The sequence below is a fragment of the Chrysemys picta genome, chromosome 10, assembly GCF_011386835.1.
Source record: "Chrysemys picta bellii isolate R12L10 chromosome 10, ASM1138683v2, whole genome shotgun sequence".
Lineage (NCBI taxonomy): Eukaryota > Metazoa > Chordata > Testudines > Emydidae > Chrysemys > Chrysemys picta.
Genome location: NC_088800.1, coordinates 75,350,745 through 75,371,890, shown reverse-complemented (window position 1 = coordinate 75,371,890; position 21,146 = coordinate 75,350,745). Strand labels below are relative to the sequence as shown.

The 21,146-nt window shown below is 39.4% G+C and overlaps 1 protein-coding gene across 50 annotated transcripts in view; it reads right to left on the bottom strand.

Annotated features, from left to right (window-relative positions):
• The window catches only part of SUN1 (Sad1 and UNC84 domain containing 1), a 65,441-nt gene that overhangs the window by 20,661 nt on the left and 23,634 nt on the right, over nucleotides 1-21,146 (bottom strand). For 12 of the 50 annotated variants that reach the window (XM_065560000.1, XM_065560020.1, XM_024102380.3 and 9 more), the window contains 12 exons: nucleotides 20,162-20,356; nucleotides 17,486-17,676; nucleotides 10,957-10,986; nucleotides 10,672-10,866; nucleotides 8,511-8,633; nucleotides 6,753-6,836; nucleotides 6,298-6,408; nucleotides 4,642-4,740; nucleotides 3,813-3,906; nucleotides 2,480-2,538; nucleotides 1,049-1,194; nucleotides 671-907 (listed from right to left, as the gene is read on the bottom strand). In XM_065560000.1, coding sequence (XP_065416072.1) covers nucleotides 671-907; nucleotides 1,049-1,194; nucleotides 2,480-2,538; nucleotides 3,813-3,906; nucleotides 4,642-4,740; nucleotides 6,298-6,408; nucleotides 6,753-6,836; nucleotides 8,511-8,633; nucleotides 10,672-10,866; nucleotides 10,957-10,986; nucleotides 17,486-17,676; nucleotides 20,162-20,356 — 1,564 coding nt within the window. The remainder of the gene's footprint in view (nucleotides 1-670; nucleotides 908-1,048; nucleotides 1,195-2,479; nucleotides 2,539-3,812; nucleotides 3,907-4,641; nucleotides 4,741-6,297; nucleotides 6,409-6,752; nucleotides 6,837-8,510; nucleotides 8,634-10,671; nucleotides 10,867-10,956; nucleotides 10,987-17,485; nucleotides 17,677-20,161; nucleotides 20,357-21,146) is intronic. The other 38 variants (XM_065560037.1, XM_065560015.1, XM_065560016.1 and 35 more) reach the window with 15 other exon arrangements.

Genomic DNA, 21,146 nt, shown 5'->3' with positions numbered 1-21,146 from the left:
ACCATCCACAGCCTTTTGTTGGTTAAAAAAGAAAAGCTGGGAGTTAGTTTCAAACGCTTCAAGGACTGGGAGGCGAGTACTCCCTGTTTTAGGAATGATTTATTCAAGCATCAACTCAAATAAGTGCATTGATTACAAGTGGGTATACATTAGACTGGAGAAGGGGATAGCTGAAAAAGCAAATACACCTCTACCTCGATATAACGCTGTCCTCGGGAGCCAAAAAAATCTTACTGCATTATAGGTGAAACCGCGTTATAGCGAACTTGCTTTGATCCACCAGAGTGCGCAGCCCCGCTCCGCCCAAAGCACTGCTTTACTGCATTATATCCGAATTTGTGTTATATCGGGTCGCGTTATATCGGGGTAGAGGTGTATTCTGATTTACAACCCAACACAAGAAGCATGTTAACTTTTAATTAAAGTTGCTAGACTATTGCACTGATGTATGCCTTAAAAAACAAAGAAAGGAAATAAGCAGTTAAGTAATTTCACACTCCAGCTACACTCAAATTTCCATTCTCAGCTTCAACTACTTCTATTAATTCTAACATAGGCTCTTAAATACAAAGTAAAAAAATCTTACACATCATTTTGATGATAAATGCACACTAGGGTTAGTACACTAATCAATGTATGAAACCATCAGAAACACTCATTTTATCTTTACCGTTGAATGTGCCATTTCCTCAGATTGCATTTCCTTAAAATGTTGGCCCATTACATTTTTTATTAGCATCAACATCTCACTTTTGTCATTCATCTGGGCAACCTGATCCTGAAGCTTCTCAAGCTGTAGCATAACTTTGCCATATTCTTCATCATTGTGATGACATCTGTCAGACATGAAGGCCATTTGCTTTTCCAGTTCACTCATACGACTAGAATCAAATAACTGTATGGTACCCTAAAATGTGAAGATTTATATATAAAAGAATTAAAGTAACAAATTTAAGTAATTTACTCCCCCATTATTCTTGAATTACAGTTCAGCTATTGGAAATATCCAGTAGCCAAGAGTTAAGAAGATGCCTTTTAAGTATTTTACCTCTGGAGGCTGGACATAGCGAGAAGAATCAGGATGTGGTTTAAGAATCTGCACAGGTTCGTCTATTCTTTGTGTTTGACGTATGCTTGTCCAATTGAATGCAGGCAGTAATGAAAGGAAGCCTTCAAAGCCCCAGTACCATATACCTTAGGCAAGAAGATCAAAGAAAAATGAAAGCAAAAATTGTTTTTAATATGAGGTTCAATCTCGGATTTTATGATAATTTGGATTAATACTTTAAAGCAGTTACTTCAGGACAGTGGCTGTGTTGTGTGTTTGGAAAGTGCACTTCACATTGTGGGCATTACCAAAGTCTAAACAAAACTAGATTTAAAAAAACCAAACAAGCTATGTTTAAGAGTGTTAAGGTTGCAAACTAAGCACTCAAAGGTTAGGAAATGCCAGAGTTAAGGTTGCTTGTGCAACCTGAATTCAGACTTCTTATATTTATGCATTATGATACAATCCTCACATGATCACATACCTTCCCATGGCTCAGTAAGTGCACAAGATGCATTGCACTCACTGAATGGCACACTTCAATATTTCTTTTTTATCCTCATTGTTCTATGTGTGGCCCTATATCTTACTTGTTGCACACCATCCAAATCCTGTACTGAATACAGAATTACTAATTTCCTTATGAGTTTTTCTATGGGGTTTTCATGGTAGTATCTTCGTGCTTTACAAACATTAATGCACTTATCTTCACAATACCCATGAGGTTAGGCAGTATTATCCCATCACTAAAGCAATCCCTCTGGCAAAATACAAGTCCCTGCTCCAAAGAATTGAGACACTAGAGCTTCTCAACAAAAGAGCTGCAAGATTTTTAACATGGTGAGGAGCAATTTTCCTTAGCCTCATTCTCAGAAATGACTGAACCATTTTAGGTGACACTTCATAAAAAAATTCACCCATGGGTAGACATCTGGCATGGAATATTCAGCCCAAAATGTTTAAGTTAGAGAGAGTTACAACAACCAAAAAGTGTTTTATAATGGAAAACGTTGGGCCACTGTAACTGTCGACTATAAGCACTGCCAATAATAATGCAATTAGACTTATTTAACAAATCATCAACAGGTAATCTATGTGAAGTGTCTTAATGGGCTCATTCCAGTTCCTGGTTGTCAACTGGTTGTCCTGTAGTCCCCTTCAGAGGTGGTCTACGTATTGAAGGGGTACAGAAACTGACCTGCCTTCTCACAACGAGGGATATTCTTTCCATGTCAGAAGGGGAGCACACTAGCAGGGCAGTGTTGGGGAATACCTGAATTGCTGCTCTCAGCATACAGAACTTCAATCTCCTGTGCTGTTAGCTGGACATCTTTCATAAACATCAAGTTCACCTCAAAATGCTAGTTTGATACATTTGTAATATCTATTCACCAGCTTCCACTAGCAACAATAGACAAACACTTTACATACCTAGCAAAAACAGCAGTGGGATGAGAAACAGTAACAACTTGTAAAGCTTTGGAAGGCATCTAGAAACAGAGAAGTAAATTTAACTTTATTAGACATAGAATGGGTCTATCATTTTTAACTGTGTTCTATAATTGGTCGAGGCATTAGCATGAAATAAACCTAAACATGAGATTCAATTTTAAACATTTAGAGTTCAATTCTGTGGATTGTATCACAAGAAATGCTGATATTTTATGAAATCAGCAATAGTATCTTGCCCAAATAGTAACTTTTTTCCCCAAAAATATGCTGGAAAAAAGAAAAACAAACAACTTATATTTAACCGAGTGATACTTCGTTTAGTAGTTTTGTTTTGTACCTAAATATTGAACCTGACATGACCATATCTATATAGCATCTTAGAATGAGAGAGTCAGGCTTACAAAGCTGTACCCATTAACACACACATTTCGGTACGTGGGTTTCTATTTTCTTCATTGTAAATACATATTTATGTCCACAGGTGTTAGCGGAATGGAAGTTACTCATCCACAGGAAAAAGCAGACTCCAACTCATGAAGTATAATAGACAGCATACGAATATAAATAATGGTACCTCATGACAGAGGTTAGTTCAGTTTACATTACAGTGAAGTGTCTTCACATTGTTTAGAATTCAACAGCATATGGAAACACTGCCCTGTTCACATCTTGGATTGATCTAGCTTAAGTTTTGGCTACATAGAAATACCATGCTTTTTCCTGTAGTACACATTACACACACACACACACACACACACACTATGCATCTGAAAAGTACCGAAGTATACTTCTTTAACAAATTCATTATGCTTATTCCTTAATCTGTGGCCAATAGACCTGTGTAACCGGTCTAACAATTTTTACTATTTGCTATGTAGCAGTTTAATCACTTCACCCAGTACCTCATATTTAAAATGAAAATATATGCTCTGTACAGAAAGATGTGCAGCAACTTTGATTTAGAAAGGTATATTACATATACTGACATACATGTGTGTTCCCCCATTAGAATATTAATGAATATTGTCAGATCAGCTTTTTGCCGAAGTGTGTATGATTCTAAAGCTATAAATAGATTCTTTCCTCAGCAATTCTCTTTCTAAATAGTAAAGCTTTTCCTCTCCCTCCCTTGTTCACATACACACACACACACACACAGGCTGTTTGCTTTCTCCTTTTGTCACAGACATTATACCTTGTATTCTTCAACTAGGATAATTTCAACCATTTTAATCACAACTGTTACAGCACAAATCTAACAAGTCTGTAATTTAGGGAAGAAAATTCTGTTTAAAAAAATAAATCCACAAACCTTGTAAGAAGAAACACATTGAACAAAGAAATCAGAGTAATAAGTTGATACCATCCAGTTCCAAGCCACCAGAATACCCCAGAAGCTGCCTTCCCTATAAGAGAAAGGACGTATTTGATGAACTAAAAATGTAATTGTTACAGAATATACTAAGAGAGACCAAGCAGAAGTACATGCAAATATGGCAGAATATGTTTTGAGCAACAAACAGATTGTTGGGGTGGATGGATATAGGTGAAAGGAAACACATGCAACTTGTTTTCATCTAAATTTATATCCCAACTATGTATTGCAATGCAATATCAACTACTCAGCACAAAAAACAGCCATGCAAGAAGATGAAATTTGTTTAGGAAAGCAATAACTAACTTTCATGAGGTTAAAACACAACACCCCTTCAGCTATGTTTAATCGTGCTTTGCACTTGGACAACCCCTTTCAACTAAAGGCCTCTATGAGCTTCAAAAAGGCATTATATTCATTTTGATTATAGGGATACCATGGCACTACAAGATTAAGCAAGTTTCCTAAAGCCATGGGGAATCAATGGGAGAATCAAACAGAGCCCAGTTTTTCCCATTCCCCCGTTGTCTGCTCTAATCATTAGACATGTTGCCTTTCATATGAAGCAGCCTTGTTAATCTCCCATTGAATTTGTGAACACAGATATATCCTGTCACTAAATAGTTTAGCCTTTACAAACAGTAAAGTACCATCCAAAGCACAGTTGAGTCAGCATCAGCGAGGCAATCACATAGTGTAGACGCCTAGTTTGCCAGCAGAGGCAGATAACATGCAAAAGCAAAAAAACAGAGTTCAAGATAGTAACCTGGAGAAACAATGGCCAGCCAAAGTAGTGATAACATCTTCTGAGACATAAACCATCCCGTTGCTCCCACTGTTCGCAACACTTGTAGCACAAAGTAACCTGGTGTATAACAAATTAACTATGTATGTGTAATGTATATACAGACAACCTGATCCATTGTTTGCAATAAAAGCAGTAGAGCAGAAATTCTTTAGCTTCTGAAGTTATGAGAATTACATACAATGTAATTTTAGTGCATATCCTCCAGTAGTTTTTAAACCATTGTACACAAAATTAGTATTACTGCTAATAAGACAAAATATGGACATAAGTGGCGCTAACACCATTAAAAGGAAAAATACAATATGCTAGTACACAGACGGTTCAACTTCCAGATTTTATCATCTGGGTAATTAAAATACCATCTTTTCAGAATATAAAGAGCCTATGTTTTGTGGCACAATATTCTGTCAGAAAAATGTCCTAATTAATACTCTTCAACCATTCACTGTTTAGTATAAACACAAGTGCATACTTTAGTCAGGCAACCCTTTCAAAGTTTCTTGGTTTTGTCTTCAAGTATGCACTGCAAGTTTCTGGTATCTGGGTTGGCAAGATAAACGTGGGCATAGAAAAAGGAACATTTAAAACGTCAAGAATCAATTCTTCAAAAAAATATTAACCATAATATCTCACGAACATGAGGCAATATTGAGAAGCATAAGAATAAGACAAGAATATGCCTTATTGAAAGTAAAATTACGAGTAATGAGATAAATGATTGTTCATTTTTATAATTAAATCCAGCTGTGTTTTATGGTATGACAGCGTCAGTTGGTTTTTCAAAGGCCTGACCCAAAGCCCACTGAAGTCAATGGAAAGATGAATGGCCTTTGCATCCGACACTAAGTGTAGATTTGTTGTTGCTGTTCTATTTCTATAGATACGTTTAGGGGAATTCTAAACTTTAGATTAGCAGAGATGTGATGCCCAGTCTCTGAGAGGCACCAAATGTTACAGCCCAGTATTTTATAAAACCAGTTAGCTGACTGAAGAAATGTCTCTCACTATTCTTCTTTGCTGCATGAAAATAGATTGACAGCAAATAGCTCTAAAGAATCTTGATGCCTGTGCCTATTCAAGCATTAGTAGACCCATTTCATAGGATAAATAGTATACTAACTACATGAGAGTCCTGCAATAACTGGCTACCACAAAATAAAACCAGGATACAAAAATAATAAAATACCCTGTATAGGAGTATCTTAATGTCCCTTTTCTCTTTAAATCCTGTTTTCCATCCTTCCAGAAGTATACACTTACCTAAGGTATAGCTTAAAAAAAAACCCTAAAAACTTTTGCTTTGTATTTAATACTTTAAAATACACATCAAATGGTAATAAATTACTGTAACTTCCTTTCATAGCGATTGTGCCATATGTAAACAATTACATCTGCCAAGCTCCTTCCTAATCTAGTGAGTCTAATATTGTAGCAAGTAACACATGGAGTAGAAGAGATGCCATGTAACTATTCTTCCAGAACATTTTTAGTTAATTCAGCCTAATCTACTTTGAAAATTACAGTTAAATTAAAAACACAAAGCAGTATGAGTGATTAACATTTGTGAGGTTGTGATGTAAAATAAAAGCAAATGAAAAAAAGGTGCAAGTCAACCTGCATAAGAAAAGGTGTGCCAAATGGTCCTTGCTACCCTTTTAGACCTTGATGATTGCATGTGGACTGTTGTGTATGTTTCAAGATGTTTCTTCCCCTTACAGTCATCACCTGTTGGTTATGGTAACAATCAATTAATGGTGACAAGTTAACCAATAAAGCTACTAACAAGACAGACATGTTCCAGTTATGTCACAGTATCATTTTCCAAAACCAAGAACTAAGGTAGGTAAGAAAGATTAACAAGACAAAATCCCACAGATATTTGCTCCTATAGAAAATGTTGCAGCAATACACTTGTGTATTAATATTTAGTGTCTAAAAAACACAAAACTACTGTTCAGGTATACAACTTCTATAGAGTTATTTCATATAATCTAGATGTCACTGTGATATCCAGGACTCCAACCCAAAGCTAAAAGACAAAAAACACACAACAACCCAACCATACTTACACAATGATTCCCCATTTATACCAAGATGGCCATCCTCTTTGAGAAAGTCTTTTACATTCATACTTCCACAGTAATTCGAGTGAGCTGCAATACATGCAGAAAGAGGGTATAGAATTTAACTCTCTGGAGTCCAAAACTTCAGATAGCTAGCTTAACAAGCAAACTGATCTGATTTATTTAGTTATAAAGCCAAGCCACCTACTGGAGACCTTAAAAAGGTATTTGATGTGTAAGGTGACTTGCAAAGAGCATGCATGTGTGCATTTTTTGCAACTTTATGATGCCTAGAGGAGGACTCCCTACCTTGTGGGTCAAACCTTTTTCCTTCTTGTTTTTTACCTTACAAATATTAATTAAGTCTAGTCTATTCTTTCCTGGTTTTGCTGCGGTCTTCTTAGAAGTCGATTGGGTACTTGCCCCCTAACTGAAGGCTGCATCCAAAACAGTGCAATTGTTAAACACCTATTTAACTCACATACTACCCCCCCACCCACCCACACAATTAATTAATTATTTGGGGAAGCAGTTTTTAATTGAATGCTTAATATTGAGTTCTACTTGCTTGGTGCCTGGGAAGTCAAACTTACCAGTTCTCCGTTTGTCTGTAGCACCTTCCAGGAAAGCTTGATTAGATAAGATCTGAATTTCTAATGCAAAATCTCAAATTCAGATCTAGTAATCTACAGTTTTTCATGGAACACCCTACTGGCAATGGAGAATTAGTTCAAGCCTCACCAGGTAGCCACTGAAACATGGATTACGCGAGGATGTGACAGGAGGAGCAGCTATTTTTAATCAGTGTTCAAAACTGCTTAACACCTATTTAGTTCAAATACTCTACTCAAAAAAACAACATTGTTGAACACCCCCATCCTTTCAGTTGCAGACCAAGTGCTACCCACTTCCCTGGTTTTAGTGGAGGATCCAGGAGAGACCAAACATTCCCAATATCAGAAAGGCAGAAAAAGCATTACTGAAGGAGTGGGAGGAAGATGAGGAATCCCTTTCAGCTGAGCATGAAGGGTACAGTTATTTTCTGTCAACTTTACCATAACAGTTAGAAGATTTACTCTGAGGGTATAACTACACAGCAACTCGACACCCACGTTTGGCCCGTGCCAGCCAACTTGGGCTTGTGGGACTATTTCATTGCTGTGTAGACTTCTGGGCTTGGGCTGGAGCCTCGTCTCTCCCACCACACAGGGAGCCGGAGCCCGAGCCGGCTGGCATGGGCCTGATACCAGTGTCTAGTTGTTATGTAGACATACCCCGAGGGACAGGCAATAAGCACCACATGACCGAAGTTAACCCACACAGACAGACAGCCTGCAGATAAAGTGTTAATGAGGAGACTTAACCTTGCAGAACTAAAACAAACAGATTTAGGAACATGAAGCTGAAGTCTAGAGGAAGCAAGAAAACTGCATTTTGAAAACACTGAAAAAAATTACGGTTTGGCAGCATCAACCCCCTTCCCACCTCCCCCTGCCCATGCAATTTCCTGGGAAGAAAAAAAAAAAGACCAAAACAGAAAAACCACAGTTACCATATATACCTGTATATGAACACTTCCAAAGGAAAAAAAAGGTGCATGGACAGCAAGTGAGCATAAGAGAAACCAGCCAAATTACTATGGAAGACACCATGGTGCAGAAGGTGAAATGGAAGAAAAGCCACACAAGAAAAAAAGCACAGGGCTTTTTATTGAGGTAGTGGCTTTGGAGGAGACAAAGGAAGGGAAGACCACTAAAAAGGTACCTTTAAATTCACAACCCAGGTTCAGCAATACCATTTGAAATAGTTGCACTAACAGTGATGCAAAAGATGTTGCAGTATATTTGATCAATCGTAGAATCTTATTCATGTAGAAAGGGGTGTTTCCTATTAAAAAAGTGTGAATACAAAATTATTTCCCTACACAATTTAATTCTCCATTAATAAACTACTTGCATTTCCACCTGTTGATACCAAGCTAAAAATGGCTAAAATTTTAAGTTGCTTATCCAGAGATACACTTCCACAAATTTTCTAACAACTATGAGTGGTGCTGGCTTGACAGACCTTACTGCTGAACTTCCCCATTTATCTATGGCTAAGTATACCTAAAGCAACAACAGTGAAAGTTCCCGGAATGCTGGCATGCCTAAACCATGGTCTGGAGTGACTATTTTCCCAGAGCAAAGCTCAAGCTACAAGCCTTTCCTGGTTAAATGGGATTGAAAACTTGAAGACAGCTAGTCACTTTTGCCAACACTTAAATTGTAATTAATTTCTTATCTTCAGAACTCAGGTTTTCTCCATGCCGAACCCATGAACAGTTAGTTAGCATCTCAAAATCCCAACCTGGAACAAAAAGGGGCTTAAGTTGAATTCTTGTTGAAATAGGGGGCAGGGAGGAAGAGAGCGTTTTCTCCTCCTCCCCCTTCATACTTCCAAGTGGAAGGAAGCCAAATACAAAGCTTTTCTAGTACTCAAGGCAGTTACTACTAGACTTTTTCCTCTGTATCTTCTCCTCCACTTTGGAAGACACACACACACAAAAAATAATTAGCACAATCATCCCTGTACTCCTGCTTTCTTAAAAGCTTTGGTATTTTGTAGCCAAATGCTGGTTGGCTATCTTTGTTTCAACTGCTGAAGTATCCTCACAAATAGGGACTCTCGCAAGATTCTCCCAAGAGTTTTGTGTAGAAGAGACATGGTATTAAAAAAGAAAGATTTCTAGACTCCACTGTCCCATTTAAATACTGAAAGTTTATTAAACTTATTAAGATCAGGGTCCTATTGTAGAAACATATAGCAGGAGGCACTTACAATCTAAATAATTTCCCTTGCAACCTCCTAAATTTCCCTAAGAGAGTCAAGAAACTGACTTCTTACCATTCAGGATATGCTACAACAAGGGTCACACCTTGGCCCGGAAGGGATAGCAACTGAAACAACCCACAATTCTGAAAATGAGGGCAACAAAAGAGCATGCCTTCCTCCTAAACTGATCTTCGAGGAGACTACCAACAACCAAAGAATACAGATGAGGCGTTGGGATGGTAAAGGATGTCAAACTTTCTGCCTTCCAAAGGAAGGCTCTTAACAAGAGCAATATCCAAAGGGAGTAGATTAGCCTGGAAAAGCAGAACTCCATGTAGGTAGCCAACAGCCAAACTTAAGAAAAAGTTCCAGAAATTGTACACTGAGAAGGAAGACTGCTGAAGCCACAGCCTTTCCATTTTGGGTCCTCCCTCACAAAAAATTACAGTCCTGTTAGATCTAAGGACTGAGAAGAGGGCCTAACTTATAGAACACAATAAAAATTAGAGTCTATAGAAGGAAAGAAAACAATAAAAGGGATTTAAAAAAAATAGATCTTTCTATAGAGCAGATGATATTAACAAACAAACAAAACTTGCTGATTATGTTTGGTTGTTTAACTCTTTTGATCTCCTATTACTGGTGAGTTATAATGGAAAAAAGAGTTTTAAAGCGGAATTTGAGTAACAAAATGGTAACCTGACCCTCATTGTTATAATGAAGTGTAAAGGAAAATTATCTACTGCTAAGAACCAATACTGTCTACAACACCATGTTAGGAGCCTAATCAATTTGGAAGTATGAACTATTTTCTGCCAGATTCCGTATCATTTTATTTTGATGTGGCACATTTATATTCCTGTAACTGTGTGGAAAATTCATATGGTCAGCTTTTGGTGCACAGCAGACATCAACTCCATAAAGTGTAGCTTGATACAAACAAAAATTCATCATAGGATGTATGCTAATTGGTATTTAGAATTCAATTAGTCTTGTTAAATTCAACAGGGAAAAAAAAATCTTTATACCCTCCAAATACATGTAGCTTTATACATCAAATAAACAAGACATTTACAATACCACAAAAATCAAAAGGAAGAAAATCACTTACTAGACTTATATTTTTGGCTTCTATCCCTAGAGTAAATTCTTGAAGATGGCATGTGAGAAGCAGAGTACGCTGTGAGGACCTCTTTCCGTTCAGAAAGCATACTGCAGTCACTGCAAGTATACCCATTGATCATGGTAGTCTGTGTTTCAGCTGTTGCTATATCACCATTTCCCTGAATCACTGTTGTGTCCCCACCTGATGTATCAAAAAAGAACAATTAATCCATTCATTTAAACCTATTCATGGGGTGGGTGGGGGGGAAGAGAGTTGAAGGACTGCAGTTACCTTTAATATCGCATTCATCATCATCAAGCCCTAAAAAACAGAAGATTTTCCTACTGAGTACAATTACATGGAAGTCTCCAGATTGCAAACTAATATAGCTAAATTGTACTCAAAACAAAAATTTCTGGTTATTTCTAGAACCCACAAAGGAAAAGCATTTTAAGATTAGAATATTACATTTATTCATTAACTGTTGTGGGGGACTTCAATACATACAGACATTTTTGAGGTGACAATTTACAGTTACATTATCTACAAAGAGGAAGGTTGTGGCCAGAAGAAAATTGAAGCACCAATATACGTCATTTCTCAGCTCCCATGTGATTATTGAGAAGGCTAGATAATTAGAAACAGATGCTGTTTCTGTTGCTTAGTAACCATTTTTTACTACAACCACAGTTCAATACATAAACTGGAAGACCTAGCTAAACCAGCCATTCTCAAATTTAGAACATAATATTAGACTAAAGTTACAGTACAATTTCTTCCAATTCAAATCAGAAACAAGCAGCCTGTAACTGGACAGCATCGTAAAGTCCAGCCCTGTTTTTTCTCAGAAAGATGAAGAGTGGAAAGAAGGAAGGTTTTTGTTTTTTTTTTTTTTGAGAGGGGGTGGGGGGAGGGAGAGAAATAATCTGGCTGGAAAACTAGTCTCTTGTTTTTTCTTTTTGGGAAAATTTAAAGTGTCAGTAACTTGAAACCTCTAGAGTAACTGAAGTCTAGTTTATTTACACACAAATTTGTACAGTAAGCTACATTTCCACAGATTAAACTGAAATAAGATGTTGGCATTGTGAAATTGATTAACAATGTCAATTATTGTATATTTGGGATATAGACTGATAGCACCTTGTATTTAGTAGAGTCCTAATTTTTTTTTTTTTATTATTTAAAAAGGTCTTTACAAGGATATCTGCATTTCAGCTACCCTCACCCTCCAAGAAAGGAGGAAGTAAAGGACATGTCTTTACTAGCAACATGAAAGCTCTGCCGCAGCACCAGTGCTGGGAGAGAGCGCTCACAGCACTATAAAATAACCCACCTGCACAAGGGGAATAGCTACCGGCGCTGGGAGCACGGCTACCAACGTCGGTTCCCTGTCTACACTGGCACTTTCCAGCACTGAAACTTGCAGCGCTTCGAGGGGTGGGGGGTTTCCACACCCCATAGCAAGAAAGTTGCAGCGCTGTAGAGTGACGCTGTATACAAGCCCAAAGACTGAATTTCCTTTAGAGCATCAAAGCCATTCCTAAATCAGAGGAACTGCTGCAGAAGATAGGAGCTCCCTTTTCTCATCCCTCCCCAGAGCTACTGCATACAGCTTCTATGGTACATCCCATCCATGTAACAAACAAAACACATAGACCCAGTAATCCAGTGGTTCCCAAACTGGGGTTTGTGAATCCCTGGGGTTTGCAGAACGTTACAGGAGGTTCGCAAGAAAAAAAAAATCATTAATGGCAGCCAGAGGACCCCGGCATTGGAGGCAGCAGGTGGGACCCGGTTGCAGGGCAGACAACTGGGGCCCCAGGGAGAGCAGGGCCATGCAGTTGGGACTTGCAGCCCGAGCCCTGTCCCTCATCAACGGGGCAGCCGGCAGCCTGAACCCCAGCGCTCCAGCGGGGCCGGCAGCCCCGAGCCCCAGGGAGAGCGGGGCTGGGCAGTTGGGGCCGTCAGCCCGAGCCCTGCCCCCATCAGTGGGGAAGCCGGCAGCCCCGAGCCCCAGGGAGAGCAGGGCCATGCAGTTGGGGCCGACAGCCCGAGCCCTGCCCCCGGCAGCCCCGAGCCCCAATGAGAGCGGGGCCGGGCAGTTGGGGCCAGCAGCCCGAGGCCTACCCCCCATCTGCGGGGGAGCCAGCAGCCCCGAGCCCCAGGGAGAGCGGGGCCGGGCAGCCCGAGCCCTGCCCCCCCGTCAGCGGGGGAGCCGGCAGCCCCGACCCCAAGGAGAGCGGGGCCAGGCAGTTGGGGCTGGCAGCCCGAGCCCTGCCCCTGTCAGCAGGGGAGCCCGCAACCAGAACACCAGCGCTCCAGCGGGGCTGGCAGCCCCAAGCTTCAGGGAGAGTGGGGACGGGCAGTTGGGGCTAGCAGCCCGAGCCCCAGAGGTCAGCGGGACCTGCAGCACAAACCCAGTGGAGCTCAGTTGACCGGAGCGGTCAATGGGGTCCAGCAGCAGGAGCCCCAGGGAATGTGGATCTGGCAGCCCAGGCCCTGGCACGGGGCCAGTAGCCTGAGTCCTGTGGTGGGCAGGGTGGCAGCTGAGAGCCCGAGACCTGCAGGTGGCAGCTCGGACTCCTGTCCTTGTCAGACAGGGGAAGTTAGCATGGAGGGCAGAGTGAGCAGGAGCAGTGCTGTACGTGGGGGGTGGTCCAAGCTAATTTGTCCCTCGCAGGACACCCTCCTAGAAAGAAACCTCGTGGTGGAAGAAAAGGTGTTTGGGAGCCAAACCAGCCGGAAGCACGTTGTAGCCAGTGTAGCAGTGTTAAGGTTCCTCCGTAATTGTCTCTCTCTCTGGAGTGCTGTTTTGCTTCAGTGAGACTTGAGTGAATATTCTCATTTTCTAGTTTGTTGGTTGTTAGCAGTCTCTCTGTGTTGTTTTTATTACAACTTTTGTACACAAGTTCAATGGATACATGGCTGAAAAAGGAAAGTGTAAAGACGCAAGAATCAGCTAGTGTTTCCCCAAGTTCACACTGTGGAAAATCTACGTCTAATGATCATGATGGTCCTGGAAAGTCACTTACAAAGAAAAGAAAATATTATGATTATATAAAATATGGCTTTACATGCATTGGTGATCAAGAATGTCCAAAACCACTGTGTGAGATTTGTGTTGATGTTCTAGCAAACAGCAGCCTCAAACCTTCTCTACTTCGGCGCCATTTAGAAATTAAGCATCCTGCAGAACTCGACAAGCCTGTTGTTTTTTTCAAGCGAAAATTAGCTGAGAGGAAAGGTGACCTTACCATTTTTATATCCAAAGCAAGTACTGATAATGAAAATGCACTTGAAGCATCATATCGCGTGAGCTACCGAGTAGCAAAAGCATCAGAAGCCCATACCATAGCAGAGAGCTTGATTGGTCCACGTATAAAAGACATAGTTCATTGCATGCTCGGAGAAAAGGCTGCAAAAAAGGATCGACATGGTACCTTTGTTCAATAATACGTTGTCACGAAGAATTAATGACATGTCAAATAACGTAGAGACCATAATTGTACAGAGAGTGAAAAATAGTCCATATTATGCTATACAGTTGGATGAATCAACTGATGTAGCTAATCTAACTATTTTGCTACTGTTTGTACGTTATGTGAATGAAGGTCTGGTTGAAGAAGACTTGTTGTTTTGCCGACCACTGGAAGAACGTACAACTGGAGAAGATATCTTCAATCTGACTAATGCATATTTTCAAGAAAAGGAAATAGATTGGTCTTGTTGCCTAGGCATTTGCACTGATGGGGCCACATCAATGACAGGGAAGTATACTGGATTTGTATCTCGAACAAAGAAGGTTGCATCAAAAGTCTCTTGGACTCATTGCAGCATCCATAGACAAGCCCTCACAACAAAATGCATGCCTGAAGGAAATGCTTGACAATGCAGTGAAAATGGTGAATTTCATAAAATCACGGCCAACAAATTCCAGAATATTTCATGTACTTTGTGAAGAAATAGGTAGTATACACGATTGTCTGTTGACCCATACTGAAGTTAGATGGCTCTCACGGGGCAAAATCCCGGTGTGCTTGTTTGAGCTTAGAACAGAAATCCTAGTTTTTTTTTCAAACAGCCACCCTTTCCACCTTGCCAGCTGTATGGAAAATAATGTCAGGCTCCAGAGCCTAGCTTATTTAGCAGATATTTTCTCAAGAATTAATTACCTAAATTTATCTCTTCAAGGTCTCAGTATAACAGTTTTCAATGCGCAAGACCAAGTTGAATCCATGATAAAGAAGTTGCAGTTCTGGGAAAGTTGTTTGGAAAACAATCAAACTGAGTGTTTCAGTAATCTTCATGACTTCCTGGCAGAACATAAACTTCAGTTGGATCAGTGCACTAAAAGCAATATAACTGCACACCTAAAAGGACTTTGCACAACTTTCAGGGATTACTTTCCAGCTATATCAGGCGATGATGACTGGATTTGCAACCCTTTTGATGATACCACTTTCTCAACACAGATATTGAACACTGAGGAAAAAGCGAAATTGATTGAGATCTCCTGTGATTACGAACTGAAAAGGAGTTTCAGAAATCTGTCATTGATCAACTTTTGGCTGAGTTTAAGAAACAAGTACCCCCTTCTGGCAGAAAAAGCTGCTGCAGTTTTGTTACCATTTTCAACATACTTATGCGAGAAAGCGTTTTCCTCGTATGCACATCTGAAAACGAAATACAGAAACAGACTTGATACTTTATCTTTCTCCAAAGGTTCTGGACTTCAAAGAGCTATGCAGAGCAAAGCAAGCACATCCATCACACTGAGGAAATTTAAATTTAAAACCCTGGAAATATTCATTTTTAGGAGGGGGTTCACAAGATTTCACAATTTAGAGAAAGGGGTTCGCAGGCTGTTAAAGTTTGGGAACCACTGCAGTAATCTAACCTGGATCTCTACTGAAACACAAAGTATCACCTGGAGCACCAGCCTAGCAATAACCAGATCAACCAGGTTCTTGTCCACAGTAAGTCATTTTGAGGAAAAAGCTCTCCCTAGAAGGGCCCAAAGAGGTATTACACCAATACTACTAATAGAGCCCCTTTCTTATAGGCAGAGCAGGACCAACATCTTCAACAACAATGCTGCTCTTTTTCTGCCAAGTCTGGCACCCCTTATTCCAGACTAAATGGGATTTTTGCATGAGCAAGGAGTAGAGGATCAGACCTTTGTTCAGAAAGGATTACCATCTGAGCAGTCGGAGACTGAAGCCTTATTTATACTTAAACATTTTGCCAACATAGCTATGTCAGAAGTGTGGTATAATGGCAAGAGTTCTTTTGCTGGTATAAGCTGCACCTCCACTAGAAAGGGTTGCTGGAATAGCAAATCTTTTTTTAGCGTAGTCAAGGCCTTAGTAATATGGATTTTTCTCTCTCTGTTCAAGAGTCACTAAATTGCTCCAAACTAATCTTTCATGACCAATAAATGCACATTCTAGATAACCAGTCTAAACTTTCTGGTGGAAGCAACATAAGTGAATGCTTTATCTATACTCCTTTTCCAGTTACTACCTTTCCACTCATCACTCCAATCTACTCTTGATGTTAAAGTGACAAAGCTGCATCTTAGTTAGAAAGTAGAAATCATTCTACAGTTCTTGCAATCAGGCAGGCCTCCCTTTTTAGGCAGCTCGATGTATACAGATTTACACCAGTCTTTTCTCGTCTCTCTCTACCTTCAATTTCTCATACAACTGATAACTTTTAAGAAGTGATTAATTGCAGGTTCACTAGCCTCAGAGTACTATAAATGAATAGCCATGTGACTTCATGATGCACACAACTACTCTGTAGTTTGTTTGATCACAATTTATATAAAACCTCTTTTTAAAATCTGCATTTAGTGTACTGTTGCCAGGAAAACATGTTAGCGTCCCAAATGCAACTGTGTCTAGCTTGAAACAAAAACCTATTAATTACACAAGCATAAAAGAAGTGTCTGTCAAAAGGTGGTGTAGTGTGAATCACATAATCCAAATATTGGACTAGCCACACAGGTGCCTAGTCTCCATAATCTTTATTTCTGCTATCCACTGAAAATTTCATTGTATTTAAAAATCTACAACTTCACTAACCTATGAACACACATACAATAACTTCCTGCTTTTCTGTTGTGACTGAACATGTTTCACACATGCTTATTTGCAAAAAGAAGAACAGGAGTACTTGTGGCACCTTAGAGACTAACAAATTTATTAGAGCATAAGCTTTCGTGGACTACAGCCCACTTCTTGCACCCGAAGAAGTGGGCTGTAATCCACGAAAGCTTATGCTCTAATAAATTTGTTAGTCTCTAAGGTGCCACAAGTACTCCTGTTCTTCTTTTTGCGGATACAGACTAACACGGCTGCTACTCTGAAACATGCTTATTTGTTCATGATAAAAGTCACATGTTGTAACTTACTTATCTTTTTAACTAAACTTGTTATCTAGGATTTTTCTTTATGATGCTTTCAGTATGAGACTCCAGCTGAGCTTCAGAAATGACAATAGTAGAAGAACATTAAATCCACAGAGAACATCTTTCTAGTGAGCATCTTTGCTATGTTGAGGCAGTACATTTTGGGGTTGGCATATCAGTCTCACTGTGCAGCAAGAATATGTTAAACATTTTATTCAAAGGTAATGTGTCCTCTGCCAAAACTGTAGTTAGAATTTAGACAAACATGGCAATAAGTATGTTGCTATCAGTGTTCTTTAGGCAAGGAAGCTTCTACCAAAAAAAAAAAAAAAAATTGAACCTCAAAATAGCTTTCACATCACAGGCTGGCACAAATATTCAAATGTGTAGTAGCAATGTAATACTTACCCCAAAAATGGTCAACTTCTGTTTGCTCCTGAATCAAAGATTCATCCAATACAGTAGATACTACAGATGTATCACTGGCATGGCTATTGAAACTACTTTGGCTAAAAATAGAAGAGCTGGATACATTTTTTCTTGGAGTATTTTTCATAGTGACAGACTGCTTGCTCATACATTTGCGCTGCTTTGCTGTTCTAAAGAAAAAAAGGCAAACATGAAGAGAAACCATAATATTAAACACAAAAGAACATACTCAAAAGGTAGTTATCGATGGTTTGTGTCAAACTGGGAGGGTGTATCAGTGGGATCCAGCAAGGGTCAGTCCTGAGACTGGTGCTGCTCAATGTTTTCATTAATGACTTGGATAATGGAATGGAAAGTATGCTTATAAAATTTCAGATGACACTGAGTTGGGAGGGGTTGCAAGCACTTTGAAGGACAGAATTAGAATTCAAAATGACCTTGACAACTTGGAGAATTGGTCTGAATTCAACAAGATGACATTCAGTAAACACAAGTGCAAAGTACTACACTTGGGAATGAAAAAAATCACATGCACAACTACAAAAACGGGGAACAACTTGGCTAGGCGATAGGACTGTTGAAAAGGATATGGGAGTTATAGTGTACCACACAATTCAATGAGTCAACAATGTGATACAGTTGTGAAAAAGTCTAATATTCTGGGGTGTCTTAAACAGGGGTGTCTTATGTAAGAGACGGGAAGCAATTGTCCTAATCTACTCAGTACTGGCGAGGCCTCAGCTGGAGTACTGTGTCCAGTTGCAGGCACCACACTTTAGTAAAGATGTGGAAAAATTGGAGAGAGTGCAGAGAAGAGCAATCAAAATAAAAAAAGGTTTTTTACAAAAGTGATCTATGGGGAAAGGTTAAAAAAACAAAAGGGGGCACGTTTAGTCTTCTTGAGAGAAGACGACCGAGGACGGACCTGATGAGTCTTCAAATATGTTAAGGGCTATTGGAAAGAGCCCAGTGATCAATTGTTGTCCACATCCAGTGGAGGTAGGACAAGAAGTAATGGGCTTAATCTGCAGCAAGGTCGATTCAGGTTAGATATTAGGAAAAACTTTCTAACTAGAAGGGTAATTAAGCTCTTCAATAGGTTTCCAAGGGAGGTTGTGGAATCCCCCTTGCGAGATTTTTAAGAATGGTTTGGACCAGGGATCCCTTGGCCCACGCTGCTTCCTGCAGCTCCCATTGGCCTGGTGTGGCAAACTGCGGCCAGTGGGAGCTGCGATCGGCCGAACCTGCGGACGCGGCAGGTAAACAAACCGGTTTACCCTAGCAGGCTGCGTGCCAAAGGTTGCCGATCCCTGGTTTGGACAAACACCTGTCAGGGATGGTATAGGTTTAGTTGGTCCTGCCTCAGTGCAGGGGACTGGACTTGACCTTTCAAGGTCCCTTCTAGACATAAATGTCTATGATTCTATAAGTAAGCTCTAAGCTCCACATTTAGTGCGTAAGAGTTTAATTTTTGTATGATTAATTTTAGTCTGATTTAAGTATTCCATATAGTTGGGGATACAAACTGCACCGAAAAGGCTTTTTAGGTCAACCAGTTTCACTGGTAACCAAAGCTACATACAAGATGAACATATGGTTTGTCTCTCCTTGCTCTCAGCATATATGCAACTGCAAACATTTCAGGCATTTTACTCTAGACTACATATTGAATATTAATTGTATACTTAAATTTTTGTATAGCAGAGTTTGGCATGTCTAGGGGGTTAGACTATATGACCCTTGCGCTCCCTTCTAACCCTATGATTCATATACCAAATGTTATATGTTAGAATATCAGATGAGTAACTATGAACAGTGTACAGTTTCATTTAAGGGCTGTAGAGAGTTCTTATGAAGAACAGCCAGCTTTGTATGTTTTGTCATCTGAATTGTCATGATTTAGGTCGCAATCCTGGAAAGACTGATTTACCTGTTACTTGCAGTGTGTAAAGTTGTCTCATTGACTTCAATGGGACGAACCTTAACCAGGTGAGTGAGCAGTCCCATTGATGTTACAGGGACAACTTACAATGCAGACAGTTGAACAAGTTTGAGAGAGTTAGGATCATAAATTTGCTTATATTACAGTCACTCTCATTTAATATGTATTTAATTTCACAGTCAAAATTGTGTCCTAAAATGTTTAACAGAACAAAAAATGTTTGTTTCACTGGCAAAAAAATTAAAAGGCAAGTATTCTGAAGACTAGATTTAAAAAAAAAAAAAAAAAAACTAAGGCCACTGGCACTATTGAATTGGTGCACAGCACATTGGCCACAGAGTTCTCATCTCAGCCATATGCAACAAAGCTGAAATTTAGTCCTCATTCTACTGCTGAAAATTATGTTTAATACCAAGGAGGAGAGGAAACCATCTTTTTCCTTTCAGCTGTTTTTTCTAAGATTCAGACAAAATTCCCTTTGCACAAGACTAAGAAACATGCAATCTAAGCTCTTTAGTTATAGTTTATTTCAATTTTTACTACAGTAAGAAATCGAAGAGTCCCTTTTGCATTGCCACATTCCACCATTAAGTCTGAGTTCTGGATCAGCCACGAATTATCTGTCTGAAACATGATTAAATGGGCAAACCTATAATCTGCCAATAGGTAACTTTCATTAAATTATTTTTTATATATAAATAAAGTCTGCTTACCTGGATGATTGATCTGACAAAGACATGTTTCCAATATAGGAATTGCTATGAACGTTGTCATTTTGGGCATCATCTGTTGCATTATATCCTGCAGTGACCAAGCGTAAACTGCGTCTTGACATTCTTGGAGAATCAAACACTGGATCCAATTTGTGTTCAGTCTCAAAATCCAGAGCAGTTGAAGAATAACTTGAACTAAAATAAAAATAAAGCTGTACACTAACAGTTTTTAAGATACATTTCAATGTATCAGAATTTCCCCCCCTAAAGAAAGTCTATGTTTTTTATAGATTCAACTTATCCCCACTATGGTCCTGATTCTGCCCAGAGAACCACACAAGCAGTTCCCAGCATCCACACAGAACCCTACTGACTTCAGCAAAGGTCAGTGTGGGTGTAGGGGTCTACGTAAGCAGTTCTCACTGCAGGATCAGGGCCTAGGAAACACTGTTAAACATCCAACAAAAGTTACTAGCAAAGTAATTGCATGCTTCTGTACGTACGATTTAGATAAGCAGATTCACATATATCAACAAGCAAATAAAAACAGCACGTTACAGAGAACCCCTTTGTAATGGTATCAAAATAATTATTCATAGGATGTGATAGTAAGTCCAAAATTTTCTAAATAGTTACTGGGGAAGTATTCTCTGAACTAAAGCTGAAGCAAGTATTCTATTCCAAGTGGGCTGATTTGTGTCATGCTTTATGTTCAAGCCAAAAGGTGATTTTTCTACCCTGACTGTTAAAATTCATCATGAAATTTGAGTTAAGACACAGTGGAAAAATATTTACACATTTCAATTCTAAGCCAAGGTTCCAAACATTTTGGCCCAGCTCAAATAATTGCTGATATCTAAACAGTTGTATGCTAGGAAAGTTTATAATTCTAAACTATTCTTAAGAAATGAGGACTTAGGCTGAACATTTGTATAGGCACATATATCCAGAGTTGCACCAGTTGCACCAAATTGTTTTTTAAACC